This window comes from Hydractinia symbiolongicarpus, chromosome 9 (assembly GCF_029227915.1).
Source record: "Hydractinia symbiolongicarpus strain clone_291-10 chromosome 9, HSymV2.1, whole genome shotgun sequence".
NCBI classification, from domain to species: domain Eukaryota; kingdom Metazoa; phylum Cnidaria; class Hydrozoa; order Anthoathecata; family Hydractiniidae; genus Hydractinia; species Hydractinia symbiolongicarpus.
The window spans coordinates 14,441,527-14,469,503 of NC_079883.1; the positions used below are offsets into that span (position 1 = coordinate 14,441,527).

The 27,977-nt window shown below is 33.2% G+C and overlaps 3 protein-coding genes and 1 long non-coding RNA gene across 4 annotated transcripts; 3 read left to right on the top strand and 1 right to left on the bottom strand.

Annotated features, from left to right (window-relative positions):
- Positions 1-7,118: 7,118 nt before the first annotated feature.
- LOC130656639 (ras-like GTP-binding protein Rho1) lies at positions 7,119-8,883 on the bottom strand. The gene has a single exon (XM_057459543.1). The coding sequence runs from the start codon at positions 8,745-8,747 to the stop codon at positions 8,127-8,129; it is 621 nt and encodes a 206-aa protein (XP_057315526.1). The 5' UTR covers positions 8,748-8,883; the 3' UTR covers positions 7,119-8,126.
- A 4,817-nt stretch (positions 8,884-13,700) lies between these two features.
- On the top strand, positions 13,701-15,178 carry LOC130657262 (uncharacterized). The gene is made up of 2 exons (XM_057460243.1): positions 13,701-14,097; positions 14,430-15,178. The coding sequence occupies exon 2, from the start codon at positions 14,727-14,729 to the stop codon at positions 15,045-15,047; it is 321 nt and encodes a 106-aa protein (XP_057316226.1). The 5' UTR covers positions 13,701-14,097; positions 14,430-14,726; the 3' UTR covers positions 15,048-15,178.
- A 209-nt stretch (positions 15,179-15,387) lies between these two features.
- Positions 15,388-16,259, top strand: LOC130657263 (uncharacterized). Its single transcript, XR_008985094.1, has 2 exons — positions 15,388-15,679; positions 15,841-16,259. It is a non-coding gene; the product is annotated as an uncharacterized LOC130657263 (long non-coding RNA).
- Positions 16,260-21,016: 4,757 nt separating this feature from the next.
- On the top strand, positions 21,017-27,845 carry LOC130657479 (uncharacterized). Its single transcript, XM_057460463.1, has 2 exons — positions 21,017-21,089; positions 23,903-27,845. Exon 2 carries the CDS (start codon positions 23,915-23,917, stop codon positions 27,515-27,517), a length of 3,603 nt encoding a protein of 1,200 aa, XP_057316446.1. The 5' UTR covers positions 21,017-21,089; positions 23,903-23,914; the 3' UTR covers positions 27,518-27,845.
- Positions 27,846-27,977: the final 132 nt, after the last annotated feature.

Sequence of the window (27,977 nt, forward strand, 5' to 3'; positions counted from 1 at the left end):
CTAAGGTATTTGGTGGTTCTAAGGTATTTGGTGGTTCTAAGGTATTTGGTGGTTCTAAGGTATTTGGTGGTTCTAAGGTATTGGGTGGTTCTAAGGTATTTGGTGGTTCTAAGGTGTTGGTTGGTTCTAAGGTATTGGGTGGTTCTAAGGTATTGGGTGGTTCTAAGGTATTTGGTGGTTTAAGGTATTTGGTGGTTCTAAGGTATTGGGTGGTTCTGAGGTATTGAGTGGTTCTAAAGTACTGGGTGGTGCTAAGGTACTGGGTGGTGCTACAGGTGTGTGGTGGGGCGTAGGCAAAGCCCCATTTTTCCATACACAATAAATAAAACAAAAAATAGCCATTAATTAAACATATGTTTTGTGACATGACTTACCTACTGATTCGCTATATTATTAAACGCGTTCCCAAGTTAACGCCTATTCCCCTTCCCCCTAGACTAAAGAAGGAAAATGATACGTTTTTTTAGTCGGGTGACATATAGTCCTTAAATAAACTTAACCTTTTATAAAAATAACTTTTATAAAATCTACTCATTTTTGAGCTTCTCCTTGATGGGAATAAGAAAAGAATAAAAAATCACTTTCCAATCTCTTTCAGTTAAGATAAACAACCCGTCGATCACGTGTTCTAAATTCTATTTAGTTAAATTCCTGAACAAATCCACCAATAGCGTCTTATGAATAAGATAGAACCAACTAATACAATTGCCTGGTCTGGTGTCCTAAAACCAAATGATAACAAAATTGGTCATTAAATTTCCGTGATGCAATATTTCCTGCTGTCAATTATAATCATCGCCAAAATCGGGAAAATAAATCTGGCTCCTCATCTGCATGTCATTACCAGCCCACACAAAACATATCATATCGACCACAAATATTTTTTACTCTTTTATATTGCAACATAACACGATATACGTGTTGCCTTTTTGGCAGCTGTCGACTAACTATTACTGTGATCTCGTCTTGAAGCATGTCTCTTTAATGTTGTCTAGCTATTAGGAAAAATTTAGAATAGAAAGTCTGTGTAAATTTCTTTTGGTTCCGACAACAACCTTGTCAACCAATAAGGTGAAAGAGAAATAAAAGCTTATGTTTCTTTCTGGATTTCAAACGTGGTTTAAGGATAACCCAATTCGCTATTCTGCTTTTGAATTAGCACTCCCTAGTCTCCTGCGCGTGATTTAAAGTATCGTATGTAGAGAAAAATGTTGTGTGACAGTGGCTTCCATCTTACGCACATGCTATTGTTTCTAGTGCTTTCTGCTTGGGTAGTGATATTGATTTATGCTAAAAACTAAGTCCTGGCGTTAAGGTTAAGATAAATAAGTTACTTTCAAATAATTCTTTTTTCACGTGGTTGGTAATTATTTTTAAAAAAGTGTAATTTTTTAGCAATCGTACCACGCACTTTAGAGGCGGTCAAGTTGAGCCTAGCGCAGACCGGTCACCATTGGATATTTTATTGAAATTTTTGCTCGCCATAAGATATTTGATGGACATTTCGCTGCGGTCTAACCAAAAAAATTAAAAAAATTCGTAGCTACAATCCGGACATAAGTTTTTATAAAAATAAACTTTAAATTTTAAAGTTTGCAACCATAACCAAGCGGGAAAGATTTTTATCATTTCTTGATAATGATAAGTTAACAGGCGACGTTTCGGGAGATCCTTCTCCCATCATTGGGCAAAGTTAAATGATGTTGAGCGTGTATTTATATAACTTTAAATTTATTATATATAATTATATAAATACATGCTCAACATTAACATACACCCCTGCCAAAATAAAAACTTGCAGCCTACCAGTTGCAGAGAAACAAGAAATGATGTTTGGCCGTTTCCAGAAATAGCAAAATAAAAGGGTTATTTGCAAATATCACTTACAGGATTGTAGATGGCGATTTCTTAAACTCTGAACAAGTTCCGACGATATCAAAATGTTCTATTTTAATGACGTATTTAAATATTTAGTTTGGTTAATTGTTTATTATGGCTACGCACATGTAAGTTTTCAAAATTTATTGTGGATGAATTTTATACATAAGCATTTAAAACAGCTGTTCCAAAGCTATATATTGAAAAAACTTATTCAATCGCTATTAATTATCAAAGTAGGGCCTTACAGCTTACCTATGAAAGTAAATATGGTGTACATTACATCATAGAAGCAAGTTTATAAGAAATATCAGAAATGACTGACACATAAGAACAAAATATGACCAGTGTCTTTATTCAGAAAAAACACAACAATAAGGAAATAGCCAAGGAGATTTTCGTACAATCATTGTTATAATTTCGCGAAAATTTATCTTACGTCTTTGTAATTGTAATTTTCTTGCTGAATTGTTTTGTTATCAGCTAAGCAAAGTGCGAAAAGGTTACCCTCATTGACTACCAGCACAGTGGGTGGCCATCGTTTTTCGCAATGTCCTACGTCACATTTATTATTCCTGTCACTCACGCCAGTTACAATACATCATTAAACAACGCAATGTCGATTTCTCTTGACTAACTAGGGGCTCGCCTGTATATATATGGAATTCACCCACCAATCATAATTTCCCTCTCAGTCAAAATTTTTTTTTTTAGAATTACCCGTTTTCGTACGTAAAATTATGTTGCAAATAAATAAACATGTCAAAATGTCCAACAAATATTAAAATGAACTCAAAAAAACAGAGTTTTATATAAAAGGTGTTATATATTTTGTCAAGTTAAATTTAAAAATATACTATTTTTTTTTCGCAAATAACATAATTTAAATAATATCTGTCCAATACATTTTCTTGATTATTTTTAATTACCATTTTCAAGAATGTTTTTACACGCGGATTTCCTTAATTCTTCAAAGAAACTAAAAATGCTACTGTTACTAAAATTAGAAATTTTGTCTTTTCTAGCAGTAAATGGTTGCCTTAAAAGCTAACTTTTAAAATGAAAAAATTGTGTAATAAACTTCGTATTACTTACATACTACTTTAGCAAGAAAAAAAGTGATCTCTATTGGATCGAGTTTTTAGCTCACCGTATAAACACCGGAAATATTGCAGCTAATAATAACAAGAGAAACCACGCAATTTTAACGCTCCCCCCGAGTAGGATCTGAATATCCTTAAAAGGACAATGTAAAGCAGATTTTCATCAGCTTTTTCTCGAATTCGTAAATCTTTATACGCTTTCCTTAACTCCAATAGAAATATTCAAATATTCTAGTCCTGATAATCTAAAAGAAATGACTTTTGTAGGAGATTGCGGTGGGCTGAATCTTCCAATTTTTAAAAGGAAGACAAATTCCTGACATAAATAATTGCAAAGGAGGGAAAATCTTGGAATCGCGTGACCACAAGCAATCGAGACAGCCGTTTCTATTTAAGTAACACACACTCCAAACTTGTTTAACTTTACCTTGTGAATATTCACAGCGGACTCAGTACTTATTATTAGTTTATTTAGTAACGTCCAAAATCCTATATTGCGCTAATTGTTGCTGACGTCAGCACTCCCGGATTTCACTATATATCAGGCCTTTCCAGATAGCGGAGAGGGTTGTTCCATAATGCAGACTTTGTAAAAAGTACATCGAGACCATTTTCGGTTACTCGGCTTACACGTCATAATTGTACAACTTTTGTAGCATACCGACTTCAGAGTACCGGCCAAGTGATGCTGCTTAGTTGTTTTGAGAAAAAGTCAAAAAATGCCCTTTTGCGAAAATATCATATCCGCAATTATAGTAACTTAAGACTTAAAATTTTAGGATATAAATTTACATCATATTTTACTTGGCTTTAGAAAAAGAACAATATATCTTTCGTATAAAAATACAAGACAAACAAAAGAGTCAAATGAAAAATGACCTTTACAAGGAAAGTAAGTTAAGGTTAAATCCAAATTGTACAGTTTGAGGGTTGAAAAACTTGCAAATCGTGTGTGGCAAGAAAGAGAAACAAACTTTTAGTTTCACAGTTTTTTGCACTCGCAGAGAGAATAATACGACAAAAAAGAATCTTCTCATCCCATAAGACTTTGTCATCAATAAGAGAAGCTTTCATAGCTTCGTATTACTATTTGGATTTTTGAATACCCCGACAATAAAACACGAAGAAAAACAATTGAACTAATACACTCCTTGACAGGCGACTATAATTGATAATGCAATGAGAGTAACTTCAAGCATCATTTAAAAAACGTACTACGTTTGCAGGGAATCATAAGAAAGGTTAAAGTCGTAAAACTGTCAAAAAAATTGATTTATTAAAACATGAACAGTTATGGCTACGTTTTCAAAAATAAATGTGTTGCAGCTCAACTTTAACCTCTGTCCTCTGTGTACAATCTTTGACTTTGACTGTTTTGCTCAAACCGATGATAATTTTAATTCCAAAGTTTTGGCAGGAGATTATTATAAGATTTTATAATTGTAAGCGGCCACGCTGTGTCCTATACTCATCTTTCACCTATTCTTCTTACGTAAGGAACGTCATAAAAAAATTCAATAAATTGCAAATTACAGAAAATTTTCTTTGCTAAGAAATTTATATAACAAACTTGCACCCAGAATTTTTGAATTTTTTTTTCATTAATTCAAAACGTTCTCTTAATTTATGACTTCTAGTTCTCTATAACGGAACTAAAATTGCGATTAGGCAAAATTATTTATTTTTATTTATTTATAAAAATCAATCCGTAAAAGCAATGGACATAACATATATCGACAATGCACCAAAGCCACCTCGATCAAATAAAATTAATTTTATACTTCGGTCGCAAGAAATAGTGGGAAAAAAGTGTAAGAAGGATCCCCTAGAAAATAGTGCAAGCTTTTGGTATTAGACCCTTCGGTAGTTTTTTGGATACAAAGCTTGAATATAAAGTACTTTTGAATTTTTCATAAACAACAAGAGAAGGGTAAGTAATAATAATACGGGTAATAATTGCAGATCATGAGTAGGTATCGAATAATTACAAACACTGATAAGCGCTAACTAGCTACTTCCTCGAATATTTATCTTGAATAATAAAGCGAAAAAAGTTGTTTACATTATCTTGTGAAAACAACTCTCTTAATGTTGCCTTAACAACAAAACAAAATGTTTGTCTGGAGCCACTTTTATTGTTATTACCGTCTCTTACATTCTGCTATCCGTCACTATAATATCTTAGTATTGTATTCTGATTGACAGTTCAAAGATATAACAAAAGAAATTGTTTAGTGCTTTTCCGCATTGTCAACAGCGTTTCTATGGGTCCGTAGCAACTGTGGCAGTAGAGAAGATAATCCCCCCTCCCAAAATTTTGAAAATATAAAATACACATTACTCCTTCTCTGTAATTATATCTACAATGAGAGTTTGTACTACATAAATTGCATCGTCTTTAGTTAAACATTGCTATATCATTAATACCCGAAACAATTTTGCTTCCTGTGGCCCTGCACCTTATTTTCTTGAACAAATCTTATATAAAAATTAAACTTCTCAGTGTCCTCTTCATTTGACAGAACATAAAAGAGTTGTCTTTACTACGTCAAATCAGAAAGACAATTGCGATAAGAAGCATTGAAGTGTTTATTTCAAAAGGAGTTTTTTAAAATAAATCTTTTTCTAGGCGGTTTTTACTTACTGTAGAGCTCTTTATGCGTTAAAAATGACTTCACTTGATAAACCACAATGACTAGATTTAGTTAAAACAATAACAATATAAAGTTTTTTAAATATTGACACCCTTTGCCAAACGTTTGTTGAATTTGTGCGACGTGATATCGTGATGAAAAATTAAATATTTCATAAGGTAATCAAGAAGCACTTAAAAGATGTTTAAATTTGCTAAGATCTTGGAGGAAAGAATAAGAGTATTCTTTCCTCCAAGCTAAGATGAAGTCGAAAAGTGATATCAGTTTTATGCTAAATTATTAATACCTTAAAACTTATAGACACCTTTTTATTTGTCGTAGTATTTTGATTATATATTTCGAACAATGTACAGGCGCACTCATTCCTGTAGTGTGCTTCCAGACAGCCTGCATTAATTTAAATACTGTCGATTTACCCCGTATGGTCATGCTTTTTTACCCACAAGAATATGTTGATGTGTAAAAAAGTCCAAAAGTTCAATAAAATTTTGTAAACATTAGCAGGTCATCTATAAGTACGACGAACTACATTTAATAGTTCTTTTCGACTATTATTTATAAAGAAGAGGAATGGAAAGAAGGTTCGTTCACTGGTCCTAGTATAATATGGAGATTTCTTAACAAGATATTTTGTAGTTAGTAATTGAGTTGTTGTTATTGTTGCCGTTATTGTTTTTGCGTTGTTATGGTTACAGATGAACGTCAATGTTATTACCAGCTGTCGACTAGCTGTCGATAAAGATGTTATCTTTATTTTCAATACGTATCCAATTAAACAATGAGTTTCTTTAAGTCAATTAAGTGAGAAGCTGTTTTCCTATATAAGTTGCAATGTGGTCCACATGACGTACACCGCATGGTTAAAAAGAATGTTTGCATTCCAGCCTTGGAAGGAAAATACCACCTGCTACCAAGATTTCATTTTAATGGGATTTAAATCTTGCATTTATTAAGCATTCTCATTACGCACGTGATTTTGAAAGTGATTATTCCATCATATTTCTGTGAACTCTTTGACTTGTGAACCTCTTAAACTTTTTTTAATTATCCATAAAATTGGACTCAAAACTTTGTCCTTGTGCAACCAAAACACGAAAATTAAAGAATATAGCTTTCTATATCATGAAATAATTAAATCTATTTTTAATATATACAGAATTTTCATAGGTTTATATATATAAGTTCAAAATTGACATAAAGATTCTTTAATTTTTTTATGTCAAAAATGTATAAATTATTAAGAATTGCAAAATATCAAAATATAATACATAATGTGAATAAATTCTAACGAGGACATAGCTTCTTGAAATACATAATAATCTTATCTTAAATTCCATTTGGTTGCTGTTGACAGCGCTATCATTGAGGCGTCGAAGAAATTTTTAAGAGATTAAGATTTCTGATATAAAGAAGATCAATTAAAAAGAACTTCAAAAAACACACAAAAGTATCTAACCTTTTCATATTTCATCTCTACAACAATGTTGAACCCTCAAAAAAAAAGTTCTTCTTCCTTTAGTAGCCCAGAGACTGTTGAAAAGCTTATAAAATTGGTTTCTTTTTGTTCTTGATATACGAGTACTTAAAAATGTCATTAATCTAATGATCTGTTTTAAATATTCCATTAATAAACTCGTTAAGAAATTGTTTAACGAGCAAATAATTTCAAATGTATTGCAAATACGGGATGCTTAAACAAAGACATATTGACGTCAGCTAGACCACTAATGCATAAAACGTCGTTAATAATTACAAATTAATTTCTCTCGTTTTCTCTAACACCTTTTTTTAAATCATCATCATCATAAACAGAAAGACAATATAAAACGTTAGGTGAAGTATACGACACAGGTAGAGCAATTAGGTGGAAAAGTTTTTCCTGTAATCTGTTGGAGGAAATACATCATATAGAGGATGTATCTAATCTTATGACAGGAACTCATTGAGGGCAAGCACATTTGTGGACGCCCCATATAGAAGTTATTACTTCCTTTGAATGTTGTGCTTTTTATCTGCACAGAAGCTTTTCCAATTGTCACCCATTGTCTCTGTTTTCCAATTGTCACCCAATGTCTTTGTTTTCCAAATGTCATCCAATGTCTTTGTTTTCCAATTGACACTCAATGTTATTTTATTTCATTCTTCTTTTATTATTTGCTTTTTTATTGCCATTCGATTGATTTTGTATTTCTTCGTATCAACTTGATTAGTTCATGTCATTTTCCAAAAAGAAGCTACTTAGTATTTCCTTGTAAATTTCCTGTTATGACAGGACGTCCTTTTAAAATCAACCAGGAGACAACGTGCTGGCTCGTTCTTTTAAAGGACTCTTATTGTTCCATTAGAAGTACTGATGCTTTCCGATACTCCGGAAATTATTTCAGATCAACCAGCAAGCGCATGTTGGCTCGATTTCCTTCTAATGGTATGTTGTCTTAGCTCCGCGGTGTCTTGATGATTCCTTCCATCCTCTTTGGAAAACTTTTTGTGATTACAAGAAATTACATCGAAGCTGTCGCATTTTCTTTAGTTTTTTGTTTTCTTTTTTTCGTATAATGGTAGATCTAGTTGCGGCTTCAAATACTGCATCGACGTTCACGTTATTTAACGCTGAGCATTCGACGTAAGCAGCCGCTTTGACGAGTTCTGCCATTTGCTTTCCTTCATCTGATGTTACTGGCTTTTGTTTTAAACGATCTAATTTTGTTATTGTCTCCAAATCATTTCTCAAGTCCACTTTATTGCATACTAAAACAACAGGAATGCTCGGACAAAAATGTCGTACCTCCGGTATCCATTTGTCGTAAGCATTAAAGAGACTGTCTGGTGAGTCGGCTGAAAAACAAACTAATAACACGTCAGTGTCGGGATATGATAGTGGACGTAAACGATCATAGGCGTCTTGACCAGCGGTGTCGTACAACGCAAGCTCAAAAGATATGCCGTCGACTTTCAAGTCCGTCACGTACGTCTCAAATACTGTCGGAATGTACGACTTTGGTAGCTCTTGATAGATAAAAGACATCAATAAGCACGTCTTTCCACAACCGCCATCTCCAACGACGACAATTTTTTTTCGGATTTCTCCGTCAACAAAATCTTGGGAAACCATTGTGAATAAATTTCAAGAAAAATAAATTTAGTTGTTTGACGTTTGACTGCTTTTTATCGAATGCAAAATGGAATGTCGTTTCGTTTATATAGCAACAAAAAAGGTAATTAATCACCGCCTCCTCTAAACCAGATTTAATTATCTAATTAGTGCTTTTTTAATGGGTTTTAATTTCATGTCAATGTCTCAATCAACTTCTGTCATGAGACTCGCATTTACACGAATTATAAATGTAATTGTAGCGAAAACAAGATTTTTGAAAACAATTTGAAAAGATTTAACAAAACAATGGAAAGGAATATCAGTATTTTCTGTAATTTTTCATTACGAATCACAATATTTTACATTCTGATAGAAGTTGATTTCGCAATAATTATAATACTAGTATTGTACGCAACTTAACGGGATTTCTTTCACAATGGTATAGCTTAAGGTATTAACAATATTGGAATGCTATATACCTTTCTGATATGATTGAACAACAATTTTGTAACGATCACAATCGTCTTAAATATTGCAAGCTGTTGATTCTTTTACTTGCTCAGTCGAAAAAAAGAACTACTGATTAGACTGCTTTTAGATAACAAAATAAGAAGATTTTGTAGCTGTGAATTTTAGACATACTCACAGGCAGGAAACTTCTCAGGGCATTTTGTTTTTATGGCGAGCTTACAGTGTCCCGTAATAACAGGTTAAGGCAAGACATGGTGTCCCAGGAACGAGAATGCACTACAAGAAAACGCAAAAAAAATGTTTGTATGTGATTTACCTAAGTTTTTCATTTTCAAATGTTTTAGACACAATAGTTTCTTTTTTTTCCAAGAAAAAAAATTCTTAATTTTTACGTTTTTTTCACTCTAAGGATAATAATTTGAAAGAAAAGAACTTCCATTCAATAAAGAAAAATTTCCGTCAATAGGAACAGGTATTCTCCGTATTATATACAACATTCAAAAGACAGGATATTAAGAACAGCCGATTCTTTTTGTATATCCGTTGTTTACTTTTTAAACCAACCCTTATAAAATTCCTTTTTTTCTTCAAAAAATCAAAAATTGCACGCAGAAGGAAAAGTGAAAGAAAAAGTTGTCTGTTTTTATGAACTATTATTACACGTTAATATGCATTATCTGATCTATAAAACTCGAGGTTATTTTCGGTTTTTTTTGTGTTTTGCTAACCAAAATAACACAAACAAAAGTGACTAAGAAATGTTAAGCTTTCTTTACCCTTTCAACAGTGAAAAAGACAATAGAATCCTGGAACGTAGTCTGTTGTAACCGACTGAATCTGCGACGCGAAATTTAAGAACGCAAAAAAATCTTCAATGCGCGAAAATTAATGTTTGTGAAAAAAAATTCCGGTCAAGAATGGTTTAATTTAGTTTCAACTTTTTAATAAGATAAACGATTAAATTAACTTTTGATGATTCGCGAAAATTTGTATTAGAAGTATTTTTTAATACGGCTTATTCGCGAAAATTTATGTTGACAAAAGCAAACGTTTCGGTCCGCAAAAGTTTGCACATAAAGTAATTAATGCAAATTAATTTATGCATAATTAATTCTGAACAAAAATGACGTGAAACAAAACTGGAACTGAAACAAAACAATCCTTAGCAAAGTTTCCACTTCACTAAAACTCATCAAGGCGAAATTAACATAAAAGTTAATCCTTTATAATGAGAAACCACCACGAGTAATGGTTGTGGAAAAAACGAAACAAAGAATATAATTGTAGCGTATTTGCGGTTGTGTATAATTTGAAAATCACTTCCATACCAAATATGAATGATTCCGTTTGTTGTGATAGCTGCGTAGGAACAAAATATTTATGTGTCATGCCGTTTTGATTTTTTGTTCAATTGAGTAGGAGTGTTTCGCTGGTTTTGTATTTCCGCTTCTTTTAATCGATTCTTAATGGTAAGGTAATGGTAAGCAAAAACAATTTGAAGGGGATTGGATTTGCTACACCCATTCATTGACAGACTTTTCTAAAGTACTGAATTTCCCGCTTGTTGTCATGGATTCTTCCAGTCTTGTACGAAGAGGACATGGAGAGAGAGAGAGAGAGAGAGTTCATCTTAATTTCGTGGATATGTTTAATTTTTATGAACGTTTTGAAATATTTCTGCAAATTATTTATACTTACTTTAATTAAAAACTTCCTTTCCAGTCTTCTGCGCTCTCAATAACTAAAGCGCTTTTAAAAACCTCAAAAGGACGAGCTGAGCTAGAGGTTGTAAACTTGCATATATTAAGACACACATGGGCTTTATAATTAAACACATTTAACACAGATGTCAAAAGGCTTTCCTTCTTGGTTGATCGTTGATAACTTTAAAGAAAAATTACATAATATATTATTAATCTTTTTAAGTATAATTAACATTAAAAATGTGTTGTGATCAACAATTATTATTATTATTGAAATTATTTACTCAGTTCCTTTGGTACTGCTTTCCAAGAGGGTCCTGTGAAGGGGGTCCTAGTGCATTTAAAGCTCCCATTTGAGCTACGAAAGTCGTGCAAGCACAGCAATCGCTCAACTGGACAACCGCCTAAGATATCAATCCTATTCTCATGCTGAGCGCTAAGCAGAATGGATAGATTCACACTTTTATAGTCTGACTCGGCCGGATTTGAACCCACAACCTCCCGCACTGGAGGCAAACGCTCTACCATAAGGCTACCAGTCGAAAGAGAAAATAAGTTGCACAGGGATCCAACTTTGTCTGCAGTACATTTTGTTATCCTGTATGTAATGAAAAAACGAAGAAATTCAGCTGTGACAAAGTTTCTGATAATGTATTACTTTAGGGGGTTACCTAAGAATTAATATTAGAATAGGGTAACTTATTTTAATATCAAGAGCTAAGGAGATTCTCAGTTCATGTTGCTCTATGGGCGCTGTAATGACGAGCGAGGGTTGCACCCCAGAGCTCTTTTAGCTCAAAGAGCTCTGGGGTCGAGAATGAGGGTTGCACGCACGAACGTCTCATTGTTTTTTTTTAAGATTGCACTGTCCTTGGTAAAAATTAAAGCTTTTGTTGGAGACAATCTCAACATTTGGAATACAAGAAAACAAACAGGAAATTATCCCCCTCTCTATCTCAATAATGAAGATTTGGAATGGTAACTAACACAACGCATTAAAGTAGTGGTAGAAAAATAAATTCGCTTAACAGAGCTTCAGAGCTTCATGCAAAACCTGACAAGCCCTTTAAATTGCTAAAATAATTGATTTATCTCAAAACATTTTCTATATGTATGTTGTTGTATATTGTATATTTTATTCTATGTGTAGTTGCGATTTTATTAAGAATAATTTATATAACTTATATAACTGATACTTCTACTTTTTTGATACTTCTAAAAATATTTTATCGCCGATTAGCACTAAATTAGTTCGCACTTTGATACCTATTATACTGTTTCCATAGCAGGTCAGCTACTGCAAGGTTGACAGCACACAGTATGCGCAATAGGTCAACAACATTTAGAAATTATAAATGTAAATGATTTTCCTTGGCCCTTCCTCATTGCATTAAATTAAAAAAAAAATCATTAAAATACGTATTAATTTGAAAACGTATCTTGTTCCCATTGCCAAGTCAACTGCATTATCAGAAAACAGGAAAGAAGTACTGGAAGTGAGACTGTACAACACAATGCCTAGTAATGGATTTTTATGAGTTTGATCCAACTTTTTCAACGTAGGTGTCAGTACCCTTTCTTAAATTATAAAACAACCAATTAAAATTCGAAGGAAATAGACACTGTTCTTTTTAAACCTCCTTGTGGTATCGCAATGGAATTATTCAGTCGAGATCCCAAAATATCTCCAGTGATATCGAGAGAGTGGGAGAGTAAAAAATTTAAATTACCCAGTAAAATACATTATATTTCCTTTGCGTTTGTGTTCTGTCAAATTGTAATTCTCGTAAGTATAAGAATTATAACTACTTTGCTCGGAAAAACTTTCTCAAAGTTAGAAATTTGCGAATTATACCGCATTAAATTAAAATTATACACATTCTTTCAAGAAGACACCTTATATGTGTCTTATATAACATCACGGAATTAACATCGCCTCGTGTAAATTAGATTAGAACAGAAATATTCAAACTATTAAAGACTTTCGAAATATCAAGGTTTATTTTAATTAATGATGCTCCGAAAATTGCTGTGGTTGTCAACTCAAGTTTTAATCAACTTAATGTGCTATGATATCCATGGTAACGCACAAGGCGTTTCTTGAAAGAATGACTGATATTTTTTGACGCAAGAGAACATGTTATTTTCGTTTACATCACAAATTTACGAAGTGCCTCATTTTTTTGTCATGTCTTAAATTTTCCTACCACAAATGGAAAATAGAGTGAAGCCGTCAAAAAGGGTCGGTATCTAAAGGAAACAATATACCAAAAATCAAGTGTTATTGGCCATGCTACAAATATTGGCTATGTTTCCTAAACTGCGACATAAAAATACATAAAAATATATTTTTCCGAAAGCCAGATAAACTTCCTATTGACTAGTGCTTTTTTTGTCATAATATAATAAACTGGAAAGACATTATCGAACATCTTTTTCAATTTGCTGACTCTCAAGTCTTCCGAATTTATATTAAAAAGTTGCATTTTATGCGTTCTCCGTTTTTACCATTGTAAATTAGACCACATATTTTCTTTTTCCATAGTAACTCACACTTTTCTTTTTAACTATTTCTTTCGTACAGTTTTTCGAAGTTTGAAGCTCCTTGACAGCACAATTACTGCGTTAAGAAATGAGTTCTCAGTAATATACCACTGAACCATCAACTCAGGCGGATAAAGAATATAATTACACTCGTCCCGGAGGAGAGGAGTGTATTGGTTTCGGCTTGTGCGACCAAAAGTGACATGCGATCTGACCGAATATCGTAACTTACCCGCTCCCCCGCGCCATAATTCTTCTTTTTTTCCGCGACCCTATTTCCCGCTTCTTATGATGTTGTGCGTGTCTTAACCCGTATTTTGCAGACCACAGACCAGTCGTTTATGCATCGCTACCGCTGAAGTCGAAGCATGCGCACTGCCCGCTGAGAATCGAAGCACTCTTAGCTGTGTTTTCACATTTCTACGAAATTCTTTTAAAAAATAGTAGCGGAATATAAATGAAGTATCGCTGGAATATTTATCTTGCTTTCATGCAATCTGCTATCTTGCTAGACTTACTGACCTACTGTTGTTGTACAAAGTGTGCCTAGTGTGTTGTTGTTCTGCAAAGTCTACATTCAATCACTGAAATTTAAAACTGCTAGATCGAGAAGACTTTCAATACCTGGGGAAGCTGCTTTAAGTACCAAGGTACGTCGTGCTGAATATTATTCATCAATCCATTGACTTAGTGTATTATTTCATTTCATGTAACTAGCTAATTATGTTTTTCTGCCATGTTTTTACGATATCTTCTTTCTTGCACAAACTTCTATTATTATTTTTTTGTGCGGGGATATTGAATCTAATCCAGGTCCGGCTTACCATATTAAATCAGTTAATGGGTCATTTAATCAAGGCGACAAAAAGTTTGTTGAAACTGCTGGTATTCAGTGTATGTGCAATGCTCTTCTAGCTATATGTTGATCCCAACTCAAAAGAATTTCTTTTTGAATATCATTTGATTTAGTCATTTGATTTAGATAACATCTTAGAACATGGTGATGCTAATTTTAAGCAGTCAAGTTTCAACAGATCCTTGGCATGTTATGAGTTACCAACATCAATATTGATCGTTTTCAAATTGCTATAAGTTCCCTGAGTATTACGTCAGCTCTTTTGGGTGATGAACATTACTTCTTAGCTCATGGAGAAATGAATTCAGAAACAGTTCATTGTGTTTTCGAAAGCATATATTGATTCATAATGTTCATGATAATCCTGGGGTCAGTTCTTTTTTACTTCGCAAACCGTCCTTTTCATCTGATGTTCTTAATGTCATGGTTATTTACAGAAAAGTTAACAGTCATCTGCAGACATTTTACAACATGCTGTCAAGGAAAATTGCAAGTTCTGACATACATGTTATACTTAAAGATTTCAATATAAATGCCCAAGCTGACCAGCCAGAATTAGCAGATATCATGAATGATTATACACAAATTGTACCAGGACCTACTCATCTAGCTGGTGCTATCCTTGATCATGTTTATGTGAAGAATAGCATTTTGTCGATGTACTGCATTAATTGCTATGTCAAGTGTATACATTTCTCTGATCATAATGCTATCAAATTTAGCCTTTCAACGACACCACGCTGACAAACTGAAAGCCATATTTTGAATAATCAACTTTGCAGCCACTTTTATAGAGTTACGATGATGATATCATCCTGTTAGCATATTTTAAATATATATTAATATTTATTGTATTAAATATAACATTAAAAACACATGGTGTTGTATCAAATTTTTGATTCTTTTCAAATCTTCTTCAGTGTATACACAAGGAAAACCAGATTCGCCCATGTGTGTATGAATATATATATATATATATATATATATATATATATATATATATATATATATATATATATATATATATATATATATATATATATATATATATATATATATATATATATATATATATATATGCTCACTGAAGTTAATCAACCACCAAAATCACATTGTTCTACTATCAACAAGATGGTTGTCTACAATATGAACTTCTTCTCATGTTCTGTTATTTTGGATTAGGTTTTTCAAAGAATGTTGGTGTGCTGTATTACACCTAAAACTGTTCAACCTCATTCGTTTGAAAGTAATTGCAATCATCAGCGCAAGTATATCACACCAATGACCTCACAACTATTTGATGTCCAAGTCGTCATATTTTGATAAGCCATATCAATTATTTTGTAATAAAGTTTCCGACGAATGACCCTATCTTGGTTAGAAAATATTTAGTTCATATTTACACTAAGATTAGCTTCATTTTTTTTTCATTGTTTTGCAATAATGAACCTCAAAAGTATTTTGTTGTTATTTAAACCTATAAACTGCTGTAACGATACTTTTTCTTGTTTTGAAAATTGTTTGTTCTCATTCATAGCTTTTCTCTAATGCTTGTCATTTGCTACAACAGTCACGCGAGTGCAACTAAAGACTACACAGATCGTATGCAGCCTTTATATTCGTCTGAACCATCACGTGAGCATTAATCCATCAGGCAATCTAGAAATCGCATTACGTTCTATGCTGGGGCATATACGATGCACATGGCGACATGCCTAATCTTATAATAAAAAAGAACGCATTACGTTCCATGCTGGGACATATACGATTCACATGCAGACTTGCCTAATCTTATAATGGAAAGAAAACGCATTACGTTCTATGCTGGGACATATACGATTGACATGCAGAATGTTATAGAACAATCTTGTGGAGCAGGTTGCTACTTCGTGAAAACGTCAGCGGAACAATGTTTGTATTAATTTTTTATGTATTAATGCATTATTCGAAACAATATTTATGACTCAAAATTATTTGCGTACTAATCATGAAATTTATAATCGATTCGCGGATAAGTTTTCAAGTCTTGTGATTGGTTGATGCAATAAGTTACTCGCTTAATTATTTCTATTGCCTAATCCATGACACATTGGTGTGAGAAAGTTTCGGGTATGCGCATTTTGTTTTGAAATTTCTCAAATCATTTTTCTTTCGAAAATCTCGATCACGATATGTCGTGAAAACAACGCATTGAAACGTTCTTAGCCTTAGGAAAGTGTAGCGCAAAGACAGCGGTGATGTATGGATAGTCGCCTCGGGGAAACGTAGTGTGAGACAGTTATGTGTGGATAGTCACGTGTTACGGAGACCGTGAGACCGTGCTTAACGAACCGCACAGCTGCGAAGCCGGTTTATGGGTATTTGAACGCGCGCTCTGAGCAATCTGAGGATATTGCGCAATATATATGATCGTCCGTCCGATGAACAAAACTTTTCATTTGGTAGTTGAACCCGCGCCCGCTGAACTACAGCCGTAAAGCTATATGTCCATTTAGCGATTTTGTCGCTATTTCGCAAAATATAAGTAAAAGAATACTCATGAACATGCACATATACAGAAACGACGAGTGTTTCAAACCGTCAAGGTTTCTTGTTTATTTTTAAGATCAAGTTTCGCTAGAGCAGTGAAACAATATGTGACAAAATGTGGTGTGTTATATGCAACAAAGCACAAGAGCATAATTGCTATTGTTATAGTCATTTTACTTCTGTTGTCAGTATTTGAGTGACGGTTGGTTTCTATTTTCGCCGTACGTTTTCTAACATAAAAAAAATTAAGTGAATTTGTGATGTTCCAACTAGCAGCGACAACCAAGTCTCAGCAGCGATCATGAAAACTCATCAATCGAGCTTGTGTTTTCAATCTCTTGAACTTTCGGCATTGTTAGAAGCTTTTTATCATCGTTATCATGATAAAGACGATATTTATCGCGATAAAGACATGAACTACTAGCCAGATTACAACTATGAGTGGAATAAAAAGCTTTAGAAAAGGTGTACCGTACTTCCGATGGATTTGCGGATAAGCGATCAAGACACATCTATCAAAGGATTGAATCGCTGTTATTCCCCACGATATTGAATATGTCATCATAACAATAAAATTAAGAAACGGAAGCACACGATTGCTTCAGTAAATCCAACATGGAACATTAAACCTGCAGGCAGAGATAAACAATCCAACACAAAGATCGGGTATGGATAATATCCAAAAGTAAATGTCTACTGTTGAGCGTTTAAGCTTTCTTAACGCGTGATTTATGGCCGAGTTGATGAAAATTATTAGAACCATTAAAACAGAATAAAATGCGATTAAAATAGGGTTGTTTTTACTTCTGCTACTGCCGCCCGTTTTGACACAAACGTACTCTGCTGATGTATTTGTTAAGATAAACATAAGATTCGTCATTATTGTTTGTAGCTCTTCGTCGCTTTAAAAACCTTTCTCCAAATTATCTTTCGGGATTTTCACTGCAATTATCCATTATAATGTGCAAAAACGGAAAAATGGAAAATATTAGCTAGAACATTCTCAAACGGTCAGCTGGAAAATAATTTTGCGTATTTATTTCCTTTGTAACTTACTACAAATGGGTGTGTTTTGAATTACGTAACTCCAGACGTCAAAAAATAAAATTCGCATAAAAGGATAAGTTAGCTCATTTTCAAAGATTATAGACATTATATTTTCCGGTTTTCAGCGTAAAATTTGTTAATTATGAATTAACTTCATTATACGGACCCTACACCATTCTAACTATTGTGTTTCGACTGTCGGACGTACGCAGTTCTTAACGTCAGTTCAAACTCATGAAAATGTTATAGCAGAATCACTTTCATGTTTTAACTTTTATTTCCTTGATAAAGTCATTTTGCCACTGTTTCTAGTAAATTTAAATCTGATATTTGTCAAATATTCGCCTGCAAATAAAGTAAACGTACGTCCGACAGTAAATTCTTTCTTGAAAATAAGATTTCAGTGAGTAGAATTGTTTTCAAAACATGAGAAGTAGTCTAAGTATCAATGAATAACATAAATGATGTTTTTCATTCAAACTCGTCATAAAATTCATCATAGATTCAGGATAAACGATGATATAATTAAAAAGCGTACAGTTTTTGATTCAACGTACTTTTTTCCCTGTTTTTTTAAGAAGATTCGTTAAAACAACACAACTAACAACCAGATAACATCCTTGTACCTACGTTAACAATATCTGAAGTCATTGCAGTGCTAATTTTTTCTTTTTTGTTCGTTAAATTTTTATTAATACTTGTCGGACGTACGTTGTAGAAACATGGTTATATATTTTTTAATCCAAAAAGAAAAGAAGAATTTTGCTTTCTTTTATGTAAATCCAAGTCTAGCGCACGGAAAGTATCTTTTATTTTTCTATGGTGTGAACTTTTAGGAGATTTCTTGAGTTGTTCAGAAAACTGTTGGACGTACGCATCCGTTTTATAATCAATATAAGAAGAATGAGGGTCAAAAATCTATTTAATTTGAATTCAATCGAAAAGTTTACCTTTAGCCTAAACCTTAAACGGCAAAAATCCTTTTAAAATTGAAGTGAATATATCGACATCAAAAGCGTACGACCGACAGCGTACGTCCGACAGCATAACTCTTACTAAACTTTCAAGAATACTGTAGTCAAAAATATTACTGAAAGTTCTAATTATGGTACATTCTGTTAGCTGACATGAAATCATAAATTAATTTAATTTTCAACACTGAAATCGATACATTCGATAAAAAATTTAAAGTATTTCTATAGATTTTTGTCTTCAGTTTTATCGTGTACGTCCGACAGTGCACATCATTTGCCATTTTCTCAAACCGAGCAATATAGTTCAATTTAGTTCGCTTCATTATTGAAAGAATAAAAAAGATTTTTGGGATCAATTTCTTTTTGTTCAAAAGTTATTACCATCCAAAGTATCGATCGTACGTCCGACAGTTTTTTCTAATTCAAAACACATGCAAAGGTTTATGTCACAAGGGTAAATCTGCTATAATAATTTATGGTCATCGGGCATTTTAAGTCCCCTTATTTATCTTACTTTCCTATTGTTCTAAACATTAGACCTATTGAATTTAGCCTGAAATACCAGCCTGATATTCTTATGAAGCATATCCTTATAAACGAAACAGCGTTTAATAAACAAGGGTAAGCACGACCTCACAAAACAATATTAACACAAGAAATTTTACAGCTATTTAACGAAGTTGTCAAATAGCATCAGCAGGTCAAGATTTCAACTTTGCATGCGTATAGGCCAGGTAAGCAACCATTAAATAGTAAATGAAACTTCCTATGAACACTCTCTTTAGGTAGTTTGACTGTTTCAATACACCAACCGGAGTAAAAATATACGTCCTCTTCAGATAAAACACAAACGGTAACATTCAATTATTTTACAATGCAATGTATATAATGGCTAATTATTAACCGGTCTAATATTTCTTTAGGTAACATTTTTCGGTAAGGCATCCAAAATTAATTAAAATCCCCTGTTTAAGAATTCTTAATAGTTCTCTTCACAGGAGTCATTAAATCGTTAAGTTTGCTGCGTCTACGCCTAATAAGTATAAACTTGTTGGGAAAAGAGGGTCAGGTGGTAACAGCCCTTAAGCAAAGTTCAAAGCATACCAGATCCTATTTTTATGTCTTTATCTTAATAATTTGTTTAAAGAGTACTAGTCACCTAGCACTCGCTTGTGGCGTTCGCTGTGGTCCTATTTCCGCAGAAATACATAGTCCAATTTATCAAATTTTGTTAAATTATGTTAAAAGGCGCTACTAGACAAGCCTCAAAATTGTCAAGTTTTGCTTGACGATTTAGAGAAAGAATCCTTAACTCCAGAAATACTTACCAAAGTAGTAACTAACTATACGAGTATACTAACAATTTATTACGTCTGAGATTATGCGTTTTGGGCTATGCAGCATTCTTGAGAATTGGGGAATTAAAGAAACTAAAGCTAAAAGACATGGAGCAAGACGAGGGAGGTAAAAAATACTTAAAACCATGGCAGCCGCCAATAATGATATGTAAAACCAGCTGTTTCTTGTCTAATTTATTGGTCAAATAAGTGCATTGGTAAATCTTGAACAAGAATCATATCTGTTGTGCTGACCTTCAAAAACTTATCGTAGATTAAGAGATACATTCATGAATTATTCAAACCGATTAAAAAAAGAACAAACAAAAAAGTTTGGGGTTACACTCATTGAGATTGGACGGGGCAACATCATCCACAAATAATAACATTTCTGATGGCTTTTCTTTTGTGTTTATCCACTAAATTTTATTTCGCCAATTTTGCCAAACTTTAATTTTCACCAACAAAAATTTCAAGATCAAAACAAAACTATATCAAATGTCCCGTTAGTTGTAAGATACCAGAATAGCGCAATTATATTGGCTACATGAATAAACATTACTGGAGGCAAGAGATCAAAGTATTCTACAATGGCGTCAAGATGGCCAGATAAAGTTTAAATACAGTGGAAACCACACGGTCGAAGTCTGTTTAACACCCTTGTAATATTTACCGCCGTGAAAATATGTTTTTAGAATTTACCATTATTTCTATTATATACATACATATATAACGGATTTTTGTTGTGTTTATACGGCGCTGTACGGACAGAAACGATTATATTTATATCAAAAGAATAATTTTAGTTTAAAAATATAAAAATTGTAAGCGACTAACATACGCTCGCAGAGTATAGAAGAAGCAGGAACAAGAAAAAATAGAGAGAAAAAGTGAGCTCGGTAAGTTTTATATTCCTTAAAATTTAAAGTATATTTATTTTTTCTTCTGTTAGGATGTTCGTAAACGGTTTAATATTGCCAGTTGTAAAGAAGGAAATAGGTGTAGAGTGGGTGTGTTTCGCGCAGAGCCCTTTCTACTAAAAAATCCACAAGTTGGTCGTACTTACGGGGAAGTGTGCAGGCAAAATATCCATATTTCTATCGAGCACTGAGACATCAAAGCCAAAAGTGGAAAATAAAGATTGTGGGTGGGCGGGTAAAGCAAATCGCGGGCATTGACAACATTCGTATGATGCGAGGTCCGAAACTGACTAATGGCGAAATGTTAACGGTATTAAACATGTTCCGCTCCTTTAAACTAGATTAAACTGTGCACAATCGTCATTCTAAACAGCAAATTTTTTACCGCGTGCATTAACATGCTAAGAAAAGGATGCGGAAGTTATAAATATACCATCTTGGGTTGCTGCAATGGAACATTTCGTTTAATTAAAGAGCACACATTACACCTGCGTGCTTTCTTAGCACGATTTAATTAATCATTTTCCTTTCGAAACTGAACATGGATTCAAAACTTTTCTTGCAGACAGAAATGAAAAAAAATTAAAAACATTAAAAGAATAATTAGCCAATCAAATGTAAGCATTTTTTTCGTTCTGTTTTGCTTTAGAGTGAACATCAGTCGCCAAAATCACCAGTGTTTAATTTGTATCTTAGTCACGTTTTGTTTTGATTGAATTATCGAAAACATGCCTTCATGAGTGATTGTCAATATACGTTTTTCAAGCTTTTTAATCTTTTTAATTTGAAATTTTTTGGCCTACTATTCCCAGCCAATTTGTGTAAAATCAGTATATAGATATATTAGGTACAACACCTTATCATAACTAAAACTTATTATTTTTTGGATAGTTACCGCAAATTTGTTTACCATTTTTTGTACAAGAAATTCGTTTTTGCAGTTGGAAGAGGTACAGGCATGTTAGCACTGTCGAATAGCTACGTAAGACAGGTACAAGACAGGGCGAAGCTTATCATTTTTTTGGCATACATTTGACAGTTGGAGGTTGGACTTCATTAAAATAAAATTTGAAAAGGATAGTACTGCCGACGATAAACATCTTGTATGTAAACATAAAAAAAACACAACACACAAAATGTGTTTCTTGTCTTTAAACATAAGGTTTTACAAGCTGTTTTTTTTGAACAACAATAACTAAAAAGATATCTAGGTGAATGTGAGTGTTGAATCTTTAAAATATGTTTTTTTGATAACTCATCTGAGACTTCCGAACAACTTTATCCCCAAGGCTTTTTCTCTCTTTCTGACAATCTCGGACGGCGAGATTGTAAAAAAGAGAAAAAAAGCCTTGGAGACAAGATTGACTATAGCAGTCTTTAGTATATATTTTTTTATTATATAGTAAGATGTTATCACAAATTACTTAGACAGGAACTGAAAAAAACAATTCTTTACTACTATACCGCCATACTGCTTCCACACATCTCGTCCCCAGAGCTCTTTGAAATTAAAACCTCAGTTTATCTTAAAGAGCTCTGGGGTCGAGAATAGTCCCACGACGTTGTACGTCCAAGTCAACTTCAACTGACCAAGATCATTTGGAACTTTTTTGTGTGTGATTTTATTAATCTCAAGTGTTTTTTCTTTTCTTTTATTTCTCAGTTTTGAAATTACTCGTCTGTTTAACATAAAATTTCACCTTTAATTCTTTAATAATTATGTTTTGCGATTTCAAGAACGAGAATATATTGGCTTACATTCGTTGCTGTCGTAAGTCACATGATCGACTATGCAATATTTCCTTTTTAAGATAAAGAACAAATATGGGATACAGAAGTTTGCTTATTCTGTTTTCGTTAAGAATTTCATAAAATTTTTTAGATCTTTTATGTTTTTTTGCTCTTAATTGATTTTAAAAAAGAAATAATGTGTAAAAAACCTTTCGTGAAAAACTTTATTAAAAATAACAGTACAAGTCCATTTTTTCGAAATTGGACCTTTTGCAACATTTTAAAGCCTCTTTTTAATAAAAAATTTAGGCTTATCTCAAGTTTTTTTAATACACTGATTGATAATATTGATAATAAGAACAAAAGTCAGCCAACTTAGCAACAAAAGGCACAGAGACCAGGTTTTCTGTATATTCCTCCGGCACACTTCAAAGGAGAAATTTAAAAAACCTTAAAAGGACACATCTTCATCAATTGTTACTATTATCCGCCATGTTTACCAGTCACCAAAAAAATGTTGGACATTCAAGAAATGGAAAATGAAACATGTAACCCTTCGTTATCGACGAAAAATTTTGACAAATTCAAACTTTACAAATAGATTTTGGCAGGATGGACAAAAGTAATTAAGCCCTTAAGTATCTGGAATTCTTTTTGTACATTTTGATCGATAATAATAATAAGGTTTCAAACATTTTAAAAATTTTCTGGTGTCCTGACTATAACGTTTTCTTCACCATTTTTTAAAATGGAAACTAAGTCTTATTTGTTGACCTGAACTTTGTATCGGCTCTCTAAGTGACAAAATTTTGAGGAGGTGACAATCTTATCATATATGATTGTCGCCTAAACATCTATTCATTTATTTTAACTGGTTACAGTGTATTAGGTATCTGCGAACTTAGAGTCAAAGCACCAACGATAAATACCTAAAGGGTCGAAGTTGGTTAAACTTTAAACTCGATAGATGTGGAATACATGAGAATGTAGGCTAAAAATGTTTCAGTTTATTTTTATTATATTATATAATTTTTTGTGATTTTCATTTGTTTATTTTGTAGCCAACCGGAATTATGGTTTATGCAACATTAACTATCCTGTTATTGGAGCTACTAAAATATCACGAGGCAGGGGAATTTCCAGCAAAGGAGTTTTTTGGTTCAGAAAGTGGAGACGTACAGTATCATTTATGTTCTAATTTAAAGAGATCCAAAATGTGTTGTAGTTGCTCAGTCAACTGCATGAGATTTAAAACATGCTGCATCGACAGATTGTGGGACGGTGCCAGACACGATCGTCTACAACCGTACCTCCAACATTTTTTAAACGAATCTGAAAAGTTCAAGAATTTATCTTGCGAACCCATTTTAACAGTAAGTCAAAAACATACTGCACAATCGTATTTCATGGTGAGATCTTGTTTGCAGAATGCTAAAAAGTTGGATGTCGAACGCTGCCTGCATTCAAGTTTTGATATCGACAATGATATACCAGCACTTGGTAACGATACATACTTGTATAAGAACTCCTACTGTGCTAAATGTAATTTTGTTTTTGCCTACAACTTTATTGATATACAGGCGAAATGTGAAAACGCGTCAGAGCTGCTACTCAAGACAAATATTACCAGAAAAGACTTAAATAACTTAAGTGGATGTGAGTTTTCCGTAGATATTGGTAGCAATCATCGAAAGTACTTTCAAGAGTGCAAAAGAAAAGAAATGGTTTGTCCGCACACAGATCGGTTTTATAGAATGTGCAATACATATGGCGAGGCTATGGGTAAATACAAAAACTACCACTGCGCAATGTGCGCACACAATCAGATTACAAGACGTTTTAATACTGCCAACAGAACCGTCATTGAATCGCACTATTTGCTTAATAGAAGCGTTAAACTTGCAAATTTTACCAAAAGAGACCTACAACGCCCTTACCTTGCAACTCCTATTTTTAATCTCACTTGTGAGACCGAACGATGCAGGGATCAACACTGTTTTCTACTGAAAGGGGCAGAATTGTCACGATATCTAAACACTTTCTTAATCGGTCTATCTAAGAATAATGGAGTTGAAATAAAACATTTTAAACATAAGTTTCCCATTAGGCAATTCCTGAACATTCCGAAAGATTATGTTTTTGATTTCGACAGAGGATTAGAACAATATCTGTGCAATGCTGTCAGAGAAAAATGCTGCAACTGCAACGACAAGTGCATGGAAGAGAAAAATTGCTGCATTGATAAATTTTGGAACGAAACAGTTCCTGAAAGTTTAGATTCTTACTTAAATCAATTCATTCAAAAATGGCATGAGCAGAAATTATTTTCTTGCCAGCCGGTGTTTCGCATGCCGTCATTGCTAAATCGTAGTGAAGGCCTAATGGTAAAATCCTGTTTGTCAAATACAGATTCCAATGACGTGAAAAGATGTTTGCAGAATGACAATGACACATTTTCTGATATATACTCTACTATGCCAGTTAATGGTTCTGATGGACACATATATAAGAATTCCTTTTGTGCCAAATGCAATTTCGTCACCAAATATACGCCAATCAACGTATCAGCAATATGCAATCAGAGTCAAGAAACATCTGTTGATTCTAAAAACAGTTTGCATAATTGTTTGGTTTCGATAACTCAGGCAGCAAACAAAAGCAGAGTATGCAAATATGAAAAACTATTAAGGAAAGATTGTTCAAGATCTGGTAACTACTTTGAGTTATGTAATGCATATAAAGGTGGAGTTGGTGATTTTCGTAATTATCATTGTTGGCTTTGTAATCAAACGAATTATACATCCCCAGTTCCTCCTGTTCGTTACTGTGATACCATAATCCCAATTCTTGAACGGTCAGTACCATCCATCCTGATAACATTTACAAGAGTTGAAGAAGTGAAAACAAAAAATTTGTGTGAATTAGGAAAAATGTATGATTCAAAAACAATGAAGTGTGAGAAAGTTATTTGTCCGCCAGGTTCTTTTCTTAATGGAGACCTTTGCGTCGTGCAACGTTTGTTGTATGGAAATAGGTACAGCTTGAACACATTGAAGCCATCATTTATCGAATGCTTTTGTTCAAAAAATTTAACTTTGTATATCACGTTAAAGAGCAATTTTAACGAAAGCATCGTAGAGATTTTGCAACCATTTGAACCATATCTGCCTGAGGGATCTACAGCCCGCCTTATTACTAACAAAACTGTTAACAGTCGTGTTGTATATGCATTGACAAATGTAAATAAAAACATATCTAACTTGGTTGATAATAACATGAGCAGTTCCAATGTATGGCAAAATATTGAAAACTTGGTTATAGCTGAAGGAGATAAATTGCGGTATACAGAGCACTACAAGTTAAATATGTCACATTACTTTCCACGTCATGGAATATGCGCGTTGCCGATTATATACAATGCGGATGAAAGTTTCTTCACCAGTTCATGCATTATAAAGAAAGGAGATAAAACTTTCTACATGAATAACATATCAACTTGGATATACATGGACAAAACAGAAACTAGAAGATTGTATAGCATATGTCTGAAGTTTCATTTACATTTAGGTTGTCCTCAACGGAAGATTAATGGCAATGTTTCTTTTAATAATAATGGAAATCTACTGCATATAAGATCAGGGGACATTGAAATTTATAAAGTGGACGAATATTTACCATTACCTGATGGGTATGGTGTTTGTATCAAAAGTTCATCTAGTCATAGCCTGAATAACGATAACAACAGATTGAATACTGTTTATGATATTGCATACTATATTTCACTAACAGGGACGTGCCTGAGTATGGCCTGTTATATTTCGATAATGCTAAGTTTCTATATTTTTAAAGAAATTCGAACAGTCCCTGGATTGAACACGTTAGGAATGTGCTTATCTCTTTTTATCGCTGATGCTATGTTTCTACTTGCAACACATTCAAATCTGAACGGTAAACCTTGCAGAATAATTGCTGTTGCGTTGCATTGGTGTCTACTGAGCGCGTTTATGTGGAATCTGATTATTGCTTGGGATATGATTTCAACATTTGGTTCCTTCAAAGTCGCTAGTCGAGACAATAACACAAAGAAATTCATTCGACGTTGTGGTTTTTCGCTGGTTCCATCAACTTTAATAGTTTCGCTGTCTTTGATATTGGAAGAAACATCAACAGTTGATATTGGTTATGGTGTGAACAGATGGTGTTGGATTACAGGTTTTTATGCACGACTTGTATTTTACATCATTCCAGTGGCTGTTATATTTCTGATTACTCTGTCGACGTTGCTATGTACGATACGTAAGATTCACAGGGATTTTAAAGGCAACGAGGAGATTCTGAAAACTGGAAGAAAAACGAAGAAGGAGACAATCAAAATCGCAGTCAAGCTTGGTATTATACTTGGTATTACCGAAGGATTAGGGTTCATTCAAATAGCTAAATCAAACCTCAGTTACAACGAAAAACTTTTTAATGCATACTCCGCTCTTCTTTACTCCACCTGCAGAAGTTTTCGAGGATTAATGCTATGTCTGGTGTATATTGTAGGCGCAAATGTCATAACATTATACAGAAAAAGAGTGCGGTGGTTGATTACAACGACAGATGCCAGTAAAACAGATGACCATAAATGGACAAGCATGCCATTAAACAAACAAGTGACCACGACATCCTTTTGAACTTCAAGGTTTGAAAAAAACTTTGCTGCAAACCACAGTGAGAACCGATATTTTTGTATAAAAAACTTACTGTAAATGTTGTGTTTGTCGTTGAAAAATTGGTATGATTAGGGAAGCAAGTCTTTTTATGATTTAACTACTATAGGTACACAGAAAGAAACAAATCTTATCTAAGAACAATCGCTAGAGTAAATTTAAATTTGGCAAGAATAAAATTTCAAGTTGTAAACTTGACTCACGTGTAGTGCATTTCGGTAGGATTGTCAATAAAACCTATCGAAAAGCATAATTTTATTAGGTAAAAAAGTTGCCATATTTGATTTGTAAATATGTGAATAAATAATATATAAAAAATATAAAACAATATATAGAAATTAATATATAAAAATATATGATTATATTAAATATTAAATACTTTTTTTAACATAATTTTATTGAAGTTGTTACACGGCATGTGTTT